Below are 12,052 nucleotides of genomic sequence, written 5' to 3'. Positions count from 1 at the left end.
CATTCAGTGGCTGAGGATGACTCTGACACCAAACAGGGAGGCGTTGCATGTAAGGATGACTGGAAGAGTCCATCAAAACACTTTCGGATGACAACAGTTTTTTTATGGCTGTGAATGCAGTGGCCTCCCTTCAACCCCAGGCCCATGGTGCCGCCTTATCCAGAAGCCAGTGCAGTGGTTCGGCTACTGTCACCTTCTGTGGCAGAAAGACACTATAAAAGTTCAACAATCCCAGGAATGCCTGGAGCTCTGTTTGGTTTCTGGGGTGGGGGCTTCTTGTACGGCTCTGACTTTTTCCTTAGTTGGATGAGCCATCTATTAGATAACACAAGAACTTGACCCATGGCACCACTATTTGGCATTTTTCTTTTTTAATCTTTAGTCCAACCTCCTGAAACCTACTAAGAACTATTCTTAGGCAGTCAAGGAGCTCCTTGTTGTTTGCAGAGACTAAGATGTCATCAAAGTATGGCATGACCCCTGGAATGCCTTTTAAAGTTGTTCCATGAGGTCTTGGTGCCACACTCACACCAAATTGTAATCTGCAGCATTTAAAAGCCCCTCAGTGGGTTATGATAGTTTGCGTTTCTGCAATGGCATTGTCCACCAGTAGGTCTAATTTTGCAAAAGTCTTTCCCTTGCCCAGGGAATGTAAAAGGTGTTGCACGACAGGCACTGGATAGGCATTCTGCTGCAATGCCTTATTGATCATGCATTTGTAGTTCACACATCTGGCTTGACAGGCGTTACTATTGGCGTTTCCCACTTCACATGGTCTACCGGCTCCAAAAAACCCTGGGCAATTAATTTGTCTAATTGACCATCTATTTTGGGCCATAAAGCAAAGGGGATCCTGCATGGCTTCATCCTTATGGGGGCGATCTGGGGTTTGAGGTTGAAGGAGATGGGTGTTCCCGTATACTTGCCCAGGTTCCTGTCGAACACGTCTGTGAACTCTCGGATCAGCTCCCAGCAGGGTTTCCGGTATTATGTTTTCTTAGGACCCATCTGGTTGGCAGGCTGGTAATCTTGAAATAAGAATCTTTATACTGTTGTGTGTGTGTGTGTGTGTGTATACACACACACACACACACACACACACACACACACACATATATGTTATTCAGCTTTGTTCGGGTATTTTCCCACGTCATTATAGTTGTGCTTTTAAAGTTTAAAATACCCGAACAAAGCTGAATAACATACATGTAAGTACCCGCGAAAACTTAAGAAAACATATATACATATATACATATATACATATATACATATATACATATATACATATACATACATACATACATACATACATACATACATACATACATACATACATGTTTTCATGTATGGCATTCAGCTTTGTTCGGGTATTTTCCCACGTCATTATAGTTGTGCTTTTAAAGTTGTAGCAACGTTTCGGCAGAAGCCCATCTGCCATCATCAGGCTTCTGTATAGTGTTCGTCTGTGAGTCAGACTTTCACAGCCGTTTCAGTTTTAAATTTGGGGCTAGCTTACTGTTGTGCCAGAATGGTTTTTTCTTCATCCTGATTGGTTGGGAGTCTTGGTCTGTGTTTATTGGTCTTGGAGTTTGCTGTGTTCTGCTTGATTGGTGTTTCTAATATCTTATGTCTGTTTTGTGGCTTTTTTTGTCTTGATTGGCTGGCAACATTGTGTTCCTGTATTTTAGTGCAGCTTGGCTCCGAGTAGATGGACGGCTATCATTTATTAGGAAGCTAGGTTTCATTTGGGTGCCTGGTTGGGGTGTATTTGAGCTGGAGGTATCAGGGGGGATCTGTTTGTGCCCAGGTGTTTGCCTGGCTTGTGGTGTGGAGAATTTTTTGTTTGTGAATGCAGGTTTCCAAAATTTGCCCGTCTGGTGGAATCATCATGCTATTCATGCTTTCAGGACTTTTTTCAATCTCTATGGCTTCTCTGATAATTCTGTGGCTGGGGTTTTCTATAGTGGCTAGGGTTTTGGTGCCATTGAAGTCGATGCTATGACCTGTTGCTTTCACGTGTTGGACTAGTGAGGAAGTGTGTTCCAGCTTTTTACTGCATTTTTGTGTTCATCCAGGCGGGTACTTATTCTTCTATTGGTCTGTCCAATGTATGTGGCCGGGCATGATGCACAGGGGACTTCATATATGCCTTGGTTTTCCAGGTCAATTTTATCTTTGGGGTTTCTTAGGATGGCTACTATTTTTCTGTCTGTTTTGAAGGCAGTTTTGATGTGATGCCTGTGTAGTATCTTACTGATTTTGTCTGTAGTACCTCTTATGTAGGGCAGGACAGCTGTTCCATAGGTCTGTTCATCTTCTAGGTCTCCATTATGTCTCAGTGTGTTTTTGTGGATCAAGCCGGTGATTTTGCTTTTGTGGAAGCCATTAGCTGTCAGTACGTGTAGATCTTTGATCATTTCCAAGAAGTGGTATGAGTTTTGTACATGTGAAGCTGCTGCTTCAGCATGGGGCTGTAGCTGCTTGCTAAGTGTTTAGCTAGGTTTTGTAGTGGTGCTCCTCTGGAGCTGACTATGGGTCTGAGAGGAATGCCTTCTTTGTGTATTTTTGGGAGGCCGTATAGTTTGGGGCATCTGGAAGATTTTTCTCTTGGGATGATCGTCTGTTGAATCTCTTTGCTCATGTGGCTGGTTATAATTTTCTTCTTGGTTGTTTTTTCCAGATATGTGGTTGGGTCCGTGTTTATGGGTTTGTATGTGGAGTCTTGGAGTAGGTGTGTCAGTTTTGTTTCGTAGTCTTTTCTATCCATTACTACTGTGTCAAAGATCTACACATGGAACAAGAAGATCTGCTTGTAAGTTTTGACGTGGTTTCACTATTCACTCAAGTCCCGATAAAAGAAACTCTTGAAATCATCAAAAATAAATACCAACCAGCTAAACACCTCAAGGAACTAGCAGAACACTGCTTAACCAACACATATTTCATATACAAAGGACAAAGATACAAGCAAATTGAAGGAGCCCCTATGGGATCACCACTGTCACCTGTCATTGCAAACCTGTTCATGGAAGAATTTGAATCCAGAGCCCTAGCTAATGCCACCCACAAACCCAAACTATGGTTAAGATACATCGATGACACATTTGTGATTTATCCTCATGGAAAAGAAAACCTAAACAATTTCCTAACACACCTAAACAGCAAACACCCCAAAATCAAGTTCACCATGGAAATGGAAACAAACAACTACCATTCCTAGATGTACTAATCTACAAAAAAACAGATGGCACACTAGGACACACCATATACCAGAAGAAAAAACACACCAACCGCTACCTCAACGCCCAATCCCACCACCACCCACCACAGATAAACTCCGTGACCAAAACACTAATCGCCAGAACCAAACACCTGGCAGACAAGACACAGATAAAGACTGAACTATGCACCCTGACTAAAGTACTGACAGCTAACTGCTGTTTGGGAGAGGACAAAAGAAAAATAATATGTAGAAATGGACTATATTTCTACAGTCTCGGAAAGAAAGAAATCTTTGAAAAAAAGAGAGATTTTAAATATGCAAGATTCAATTATATATACTGAAGAGTTCTTTTTGTGTTAGTTAACATCCTTGAGATTTTGAGGTTGTGCTGAGGGCTGTTGCAAAATAGCTAGTGGGAAAGGTTTTGATCATTCACAAAATGTCATCCACGAGAGACAGTTAAATTGGTTAAAAACTATCAATTGCTCATGATCTTGCCTCTCATCCTTCTGCTTCATTTCATGCAATTCAAATAAAACATTGAGATGAAGGTGCTCATTTTTATTTTTGAAGAGAGCTTAGGGTCCATCAAAAAGAAAAAGTGATCTGGAAGTTGACACTTAGCATTATATATTTTACCTTTATATATGTTGGCAAACTCAAATTTACATAATGTCTATAAACAAAAAATAAATATACTGGTTTCCAGCTGTGTAAGTCTAATGTAATAAAACAACCAAGGGGCCTGTGGCATTGTAAAGGCCACTAATCCATTATCATAGGAGCTTATTATTTTGAAAAATAATAGCATAAGCCCATAAATAGTAGGTTTATGTTTGGTGAAAGAGAGTAAAAAAGGAGAACTGGGTAAAAAGAAATAAGAAAAGAAGGGCAAAATTGCATGAAGTTGCAGGAATGATATAACATTTTTGATGGTTAACATATTGTTGGGTCAGAAAGTTTATTCTATTCATAATCTGTAAAATGGTGTTGGATTTATTAATGAATTTATTAATTGTTTTGCAGTTTTTTTATCTTGAAGTGTAAAATATAGAAATGTTTTCTTATTGCTGTAATAATATTTCCATTTCTGATATCAGATTTGTATCCATGTATTCCACTGTATGGAGTGTGGGCAGCTTGTGTCCTATGTAAAGGGGACAGTAAGTGGTGTATATTGCTGATAGCAATGGCATGTACAACAAGTGGAGGACAAACAACTTCTCTTGATTCAGGGGAGTGACATTATTAAGTCAAAACCTTGGTGTTTTTTTTAGAGAAGATATGAGAGTAGAATTGATGCCTGGGGCTACCATAGGCATTTATTCTTATGCCTATGTCATTGTATGTTCATAACTGTTTCTTTCCTGGATCTGTCTTGTAATTATTATTTATTATTTAGATATAGCACTGTTCATCTTTTTAAAAAATATTAATTGGCTAAGTGCTGTTGTTTGAGGAAGACCTGTTTTAAATTGTAATTTTAATTGTATACCACTGTTGATGACTTCAATAATTGTGATTGCATCATAGGGCTTGACCATATGCAGTATGTTTGGGATTATATTCTAAATGGGGACTGAAAAAAAGTGACATATAAACATTTTTCACATGACCATTGCAGCATCACCAGGGTCATGTGATCAAAATTCAGATAGCATTATAGCAATAGCACTTAGACTTATATACCACTTTACAATGCTCTACAGCCCTCTCTAAGTGGTTTACAGAGTTAGCATATTGCCCCCAACAATCTGGGTCTTCATTTTACCCACCTCGGAAGGATGGAAGGCTGATTCAACCTTGAGCCTAGTGAGATTCGATCTGCCAAATTGCAGGCAGCCGGCAGTCAGTAGAAGTAGCCTGCAGTACTGCACTCTAACCACTGCGCCACCGGGACTCATAATGCTTGGCAACTGGCATGTATTTATGACAATGTGCAAGAGTCCTGTGATCATCTTTTGTAACCTTCTGACAAGCAAAATCAATGGGGAAGCCAGAATCACTTAACAACCATGTTACTAACTTAGCGACACTATGGTGAGAAATGTCATAAAATGGGACAAAACTCACTGAACAATTGTCTTGTTTAGCAATGGAAATTTGGGACTCAATTGTGGTCATAAGTTAAGGGCTACTTGTAGTCACTTGCCTTCCTAAGTACTGGACTTTTCTGTTGAAGCCTTTTCCAATCTGCCAGATTATCATTCAAAAAATGGTAAGTGGTGGTTCAATAACAAACTGTCCCAGTATTATTTAGCCAGGCAAGCTGAGGCCCAATAGGAAGTGAATAAAACTAAAATCCTCTCTTTCCTATCACATATGATTGCTATCTCACTTCGATCTAGAATCTGGTGAAATCATTTATTTGTTTGTCCTTTCTTTTCTCTTTTCTTTAATGTGCAGGTGTGAAGTCCACTGCGGAGACATTGAAGCCCACATTGAAGAGTGAAGAGATGACCACTCAGTTTTCCACTGATGAAGAGGCAACAGATTGTGGTGATGGTTGTATGGAGAATGGAGGTATTTCCTTAGCCAGTGAAAACATATCATATGTCACACAAGATGTGCAAAGTTTGTGAGTTGTAGAACTGCATATGTAAATATTTGTGTGATCAAGTACGTTATTAATTGCTGCTTTGAAGATTTCAAACTCTATTCAGTGAGGGGAGGAAAAAACCCTCAGTACAAGCAGGTGGATAGCATTTTAGCAGGCTTCAGCTCGGAACATTTAGGTCAGGAGTGGAAAATCTAGACCTTTCCAGATGTTTTTATAATTAGGAAGGCTGGTGGGGATTTGTTGGGAGTTGAAAGTTATATCAGAGAGTTCTTGATTATCTTCACCAATGGTCTGACCGTGCTGAGTTCAAGAGAGAGTTATTACTTTTCTTCTGGATCCTAAGAGTCATTATGTCATCAAATTTGTGGAGTGTATTCAGGCCCCGATTGCCTGCTTTCCTGCAACTCCTCTTTCATTTCCCAGCCAAACTGTTCTCTTCTATTGCCATTCACACCATTTGTCCCCACCTGTTCAGGTTGTAAGTAACAGCCATCCCAGCACTATCTAATTCATGAATATATTCCATCCAAGGGGCCAGAGCACATGTCACTTTTGCCCTGTTGATCCCATCCCGAACGGTTTCCACTAAGATCCTTCACCTGAGATTGCTTAGCATGTTATATCCGAGGTACCACATATGAAGTAATAAATAGCCATACTGTATGCTTTCCCCTCCTAATCATTTTTTTCCCCAAGGAAGGCTAAACATCTCAAATGACAAGCAGTGGCAGCACCCTCATTCCATGGCAAGGGCTGATAGATACTTGTGTTGCTATTTTGCTCTGTCCCTATGGCTGGTTTTTAATGTTAGGACTGCAAATCCTTTGAAAGAGGTGCTTCATAGTACACAAGAACATTATGAAAGGGTTCTTTTTGACTCCTTGGAGTTACTGCCTCTCTTTCCAAGCTCAAGCAGCTGTATGACTTTGGGAAAGGATCATGTCCTTTCAGGATTTGAAAAAAAAAAATGTTTTTCTATCACGTCCTTTCATTCCATAGAACCTCTTTCAAAGGATTTTCATGACCCTGTAATGTAATATAATACAGGTAGTCCTCAACTTACAACAATTCATTTTGTGACAGGTCAAAGTTACAATAGCACTGAAAAAAGTGACTTATGCTCATTTTTCACATGCCTGTTGCAGCTTCACTTTGATCGCGTGATTCAGATACTTGGTCACTGATTCATATTTATGACAGTTGCAGTGTCCTTCAGTGAATTTCTGATAAGTCAATGGGGAAACCAGATTCACTTAGCAACCATGTTACTAACTTCACAACTGCAATGATTCACTTAATAGCTGTAGCAAGAAAGGATGTAAAATGAGGGAAAACTCACTTAACAAATGTTTCACTTAGCAACATAAATTTTGGGCTCATTTGTGGTCGTAAATCAAGAACTACCTGTATGCGCCTTCCCTCCCATCTTTCCATCTCTTTGGCTAGAAGACAATAAACAATTCTCTGATGTCAGTGAGTTAAAAGCCACTTATAGGGATTGTTTGGCTATTCCAGTTGTATTGTTGTCAGTAATGAGTTTGCAGCTAAGTGATTGTTCTTGCTTCTCCCTCATTCTTAGCCAAGAAATCTCAGAACTGCAGAATGATATTATTAGTGACAGGCCAAACTCTAGAGAGGCTTGATCAGAAGTCTGATCTTATTTAATAGCAAGGAGTGAGTTACTTCACAAAACATTACATTGATTTATTGTAATGTTAAAAGTGGTTTCAGGGGAAGTGCCTGATATGTGGATACTTAAGCAATATCCATACTAAAGTATCCAGAAATAATCTTGAGTAGCTTCAGATAAAATGTCCTCTCCCTCCCTTCTTGCATCATTTTTTCAAATAGTGTGGAAGCATCTACTTGTTTCAACTTAACCTTCTTTCAGATATGCTGATTTTCAGATAAACAGTTAGCCTTGGGAAAATTCACCTGGAATGTCAAGTATTCTAACTAAACATTATATAGTGCATTGATGAATTTCTATTTCATCATGGATTACACTAATTACAACCTCTGTGCTTTTTATTTTGATTTAGCTATGATTTTTAATCTCAAAATAAACAATCATATGATTTATGTATTCTTTCTTTGAGTTTTTATAATTTTATTAAAAATTATATTTACAACAGTAAAAACTAATATAAATTGAAAAAAATAAAAAGTAAAATAAAAAATAGAAGTAGCTGCTATTCTTCCACTCTACTTTGGCTCCTCTCTCCCACTCTGCTATCACCCTGTTCTCCTTCCTCCTCCTTCACCTCCTCCCCTTCTCCTCTTCAGTCTCCCATTGTTTTCTCTCTTTCCTCCATGTGCTCCCTCTTTTAACCCCTCTTTATCCCATGCTGCTCCTTCCCCTCAAATTTCTGGGTGATACTCCTCGCTCCTAGTATGAGGATATCTAGGCGCTGGTGGAGCGCTATCACTGGGAGGTGGCTATACATTTCCCCTGCCCAAGAATCTTTGGTCCCCCAAAGAGTGGCAAACAGTTCACCAACAGTGATCTCACACCTCACCTTCTCCGTGCTATGGCCTAGAGTGCCATATGTCAATCTCTGAGGGTGGTGTATTACCCTTCTTTGGGCTCACCTAGGGCGAATGGGTCTTCCTCTGAAGGTTCAGCACTTTCAGGAGTCCCTGGAGCTAGGAGCTCATTCTTGGATTCTGACGGCTGTGGAGAGGATCCACTTGCCTCTTCTGCAGGCTCCATGAGGACTTCTTCTTGCTCCCAAGCTTGTAGCACAAACTTGGGGGCTTCTGGCCTAAGTGTCCCTGAGCCAATATCTGTGTCAGGTGTAGGTGGGGCAGCTTCAGCATGCTTAGATGGCCACAGCCAATTCATCCAGCCCCCTTCTTCATCACTGTCCTCCTTTTCCTCTTCCATTGGTGAAGAGGGCTGTTCTCTGGTCATTGGACCCTTTCTCTCTGGGAAAAGTTTTGCAGGCTACAACTTGGACTGTGGGGGCACTCATACCACCTCATTCAGAAATAGTCTCCTCTGGGAGAATCTGGCTACCCAGGTAGCTTCTCGCAGACAATACAAGTCTGGGAACTCCATCAGTCAAATAATTTATGCTTTCTGGGGGATGCCCAGATTCAGCAACAACATTTGGTCACCGGGCTACAAAACTGGAATTTTCATGTTCAGTCATAATTCCTCTTGTTTCTTTGGCCTTGTGTCCCTGAAACGGCTTAAGCTGTATCATATGCAGTCTTCAGGCTCTTCCTCAACCAATCCAAGTAGCCCTGGTGCAAACCATGTCTGGTCCATGGAAACACCAAATTCTAGATCCCATTCTTTATGCAACAGTCTTTTGGGCAGTTGGCTTCTTTCGGGCATTTGGCTAACAGGGCCTCCTCAAGTCCTTCTTGGTTAGGACAGGCAAGCCTCCATCTCTCACCAGAGTGGGATTGCAGTATAGTTTGGTGGCACTCATAGCAGTGACCCTAATAGCCTCTGCCCCTGCTGCTCCTCTAGCCTGGTGTTCAATCCCTTGGTACAGGGCTTGCATACCCATTCTTTATCAGCAGCCCTAGGTCATAAGGCCTTCTTGACATGGCATTTGCATCCATATTCCCTATTTCTGGATAGTACTTTAGGTTTAAGTGGAATCGAGGGAGAACAGCCAATCACATATGCCCTGGGCAGGAGATACATAAGTGAATTAAGTTATTGGTCTTGACCTCAAACTCCACCCCATCTATATATGTAGACTTTTAGCTTGTCCACCACTGCCCATTTTGACACCATGGATTCTATTTTATGAGTGGGATAGTTCTTCTTGAGTGGGATGAGGCTCCTGCTGGCATAGGCAATAAGCCTTAAATGTTTCATGTTATTGATACAATACCCCATCAAGGTTGTCCCTTACATGTCGACATGTAGCTCATAGGGTTGGATCTGCATAGACCAGAATAGTGGCTCCTCTTCATTTAGCAAAAAGCCTGCTGACACTGCTCTCCTTGTATTGACTGCCAGGACTTCATGGGTCCCTTATTTGGTGGAGCTTACTCAAACATCTTTAGCTTCCTCATTCCTAAAATTGTCATTGAGAGGAGGGGCTATCTTCACAACCCCATTGACGAATTGCTGATAATAGGAGCAAAATCCTAAGAATGATTTCAGCTCGCCCAAACTTTGCAGTCTGGGCCAGGGATCACTTCAAGCTTCATAGGATTGGTCGGTATCCCTTCTGTAAGGTAAGTAACTGATAGCTGATAAAACTGGCACTTCTCCAGTGACAGCTTCAACCCGTCATCATGGAGATGTATTAGGACATTCACCAGGTGCTCCTCGTGCTATTTTAATGTCTCTCCAAAGACAATGATGTCGTCTTCCTGATAAACCCTGGAGCATCCAACTGTACTCGTAGAATGCCAGTGGACATATGAAAGCAGTCTTCTCTTGATTGTTTGAATGCACGGGATTGTGAGGGGCAGGTGCATACAATGGCCAAGATATCAACAGTTTCAGGGTGCCTCACAGCCAAAGCCAAGCATCAGCTGGAGCGGTAAATAATTGTAAGGAAATCTCTCAGTCCCAAGTCCTTAAATCTCCAGATTGTCCAGCTTTTGTAGGGGAAGGTGCTTCAGATGTCTCCCATAGAAATCCCTGTAGAACAGAGTCACCTGCATGCCTGAATCCAGGAGATCCTTGTGTAAATACCCTCCACTTGCACTGGCACTATGAGGGAGGGGTCCACTAATTTGTCAGGGACTCTGTTGGTGAGGGATAAGGCATCTGGTCTATTACATATTAACAGAGTTGGAAGAGACCTTGTGGGTCATCTAGTCCAACCTCCCACCCAAGCAGGAGACCCTGCCTACACCATTTCTGACAAATGGTTTGACAGTTCATGCCTGGGCACTCTTCTGTGCATGCAAAAGTTGTCATTGGTACCTGTTGTGATGCCTCACTGCTTTACCCTTGCTAGACCCTCATAAGTAGAAACCCGTTACAGAAGAAGGTGTTCCCATTGATTCTGCAACCAGGTAGGGCTTAGGTGGGATTTTATTTTTGGTTGCAGTGCTCAATTCTGCTGTCCACCATTCTTAAGGCTGGAAATAGCTACCATAGGTGGGCACCCAGTTGGCTCCTTCATTGGGGCCTTCTATGATTTCCTGACTGGGTCTGACTTCTTGGTCTGTGTGGTCTCGGACATGTACATCTATTGTGTCCTTCGCCCCTGCAAAGATAACAAATCACTGATCTCAGCAACTTCTCAGCTGGGGCAGAGATGCCCACCCTTTCTTTGACTGGTCGTGTCGCATCTCCACTCTGGGTTGAGGCTGCCTTTGCTGCCAACAAGGCCATTGCCTCCATTAATCAGGATATTTGATTCTCCAAGGTGGTAAGTCTGGCATCAGCATCTGCAGCGCTCACCACCCCAGCTTCTAGGGGCAATTCTGCCAGCAAGTTGGCCACGCTTCCTTTGCATCCTCCATTGCCTCTTTTGCCCCCAACCTCCTTATGATTTTGGAATACTCTGGTGTAACCCCTTACTCAGAGCCCTTAGCTGCATCCAGACTGAGTCTGTGTGTAAGGCATCTCACAGAATCTGTTGCATCTAGTCCAATCTACCTCAACTGGTTCCATCCCTTTCCTCAACACGATCTGATATAATAACTGATTTAAGTGTCTAATATACCCAGACAGTCTTTCACCCTTTTTCTAGTATGTCCGCTCAAACTGTTGCAACAGGCTAGAAACTCTGTTTGTCTGAACTCATCCTACAATATGCAGAGGTAGTCATGAGCTTTACATAACCCTGCCTAGCTTTAAATTTCTAATGGTTTCTGCAGCAGGACCTTTCAGGCTCTCCTGTTGTGGCCTGTTGGCAGCTAGCTGGCAGCAGAGTTGGACAGTGAGGAGGTTGGAGAGGAACCTGGGCCAGTCCTGTAGGCTGAGGAAGGCTCGGATGAGGGCTCTGCATCAGAGGCAGGGATGGGGCCAGGGCAGGCTGGTAGTTATCAGCTGCCTTCAGAGTTGAACAGCAGTGGGGCAAGGGAGCAGCTGGAGCCGGTTCCCAACATGTGTATGCGCAGAGCTGCCAAAAGAAAAGAACAATTATGAACTAAGGGTTGACATGAGAGTAAGGCCACAGATGAATGGTGAATGGCCCCTCCCATAGAGATTAAAAGAGGAGCAAACGGGAGGGGGCTTTTACAGGAAATAATTCTTTCATTGCAGCAGTGCGAAGATGTCTGTGAATCTCAGAGACCCTGTGCCAAGCCCTTCCTTGTCAGCACAGCATTTGAAAATATTT

The 12,052-nt window shown here is 42.1% G+C and overlaps 1 protein-coding gene across 5 annotated transcripts in view; it reads left to right on the top strand.

The window, feature by feature from the left end:
• Window positions 1-12,052, top strand: part of NRP2 (neuropilin 2) — a 251,186-nt gene that overhangs the window by 153,833 nt on the left and 85,301 nt on the right. For all 5 annotated transcript variants that reach the window (XM_087949492.1, XM_026673205.2, XM_087949493.1 and 2 more), the window contains exon 11: window positions 5,630-5,746. In XM_087949492.1, coding sequence (XP_087805618.1) covers window positions 5,630-5,746 — 117 coding nt within the window. The remainder of the gene's footprint in view (window positions 1-5,629; window positions 5,747-12,052) is intronic.

Source organism: Notechis scutatus, chromosome 1 (assembly GCF_049901735.1).
Source record: "Notechis scutatus isolate UNSWTSFEM ecotype Mainland chromosome 1, rNotScu1.2, whole genome shotgun sequence".
Lineage (NCBI taxonomy): Eukaryota > Metazoa > Chordata > Lepidosauria > Squamata > Elapidae > Notechis > Notechis scutatus.
This window is presented reverse-complemented; position numbering and strand designations above follow the sequence as displayed.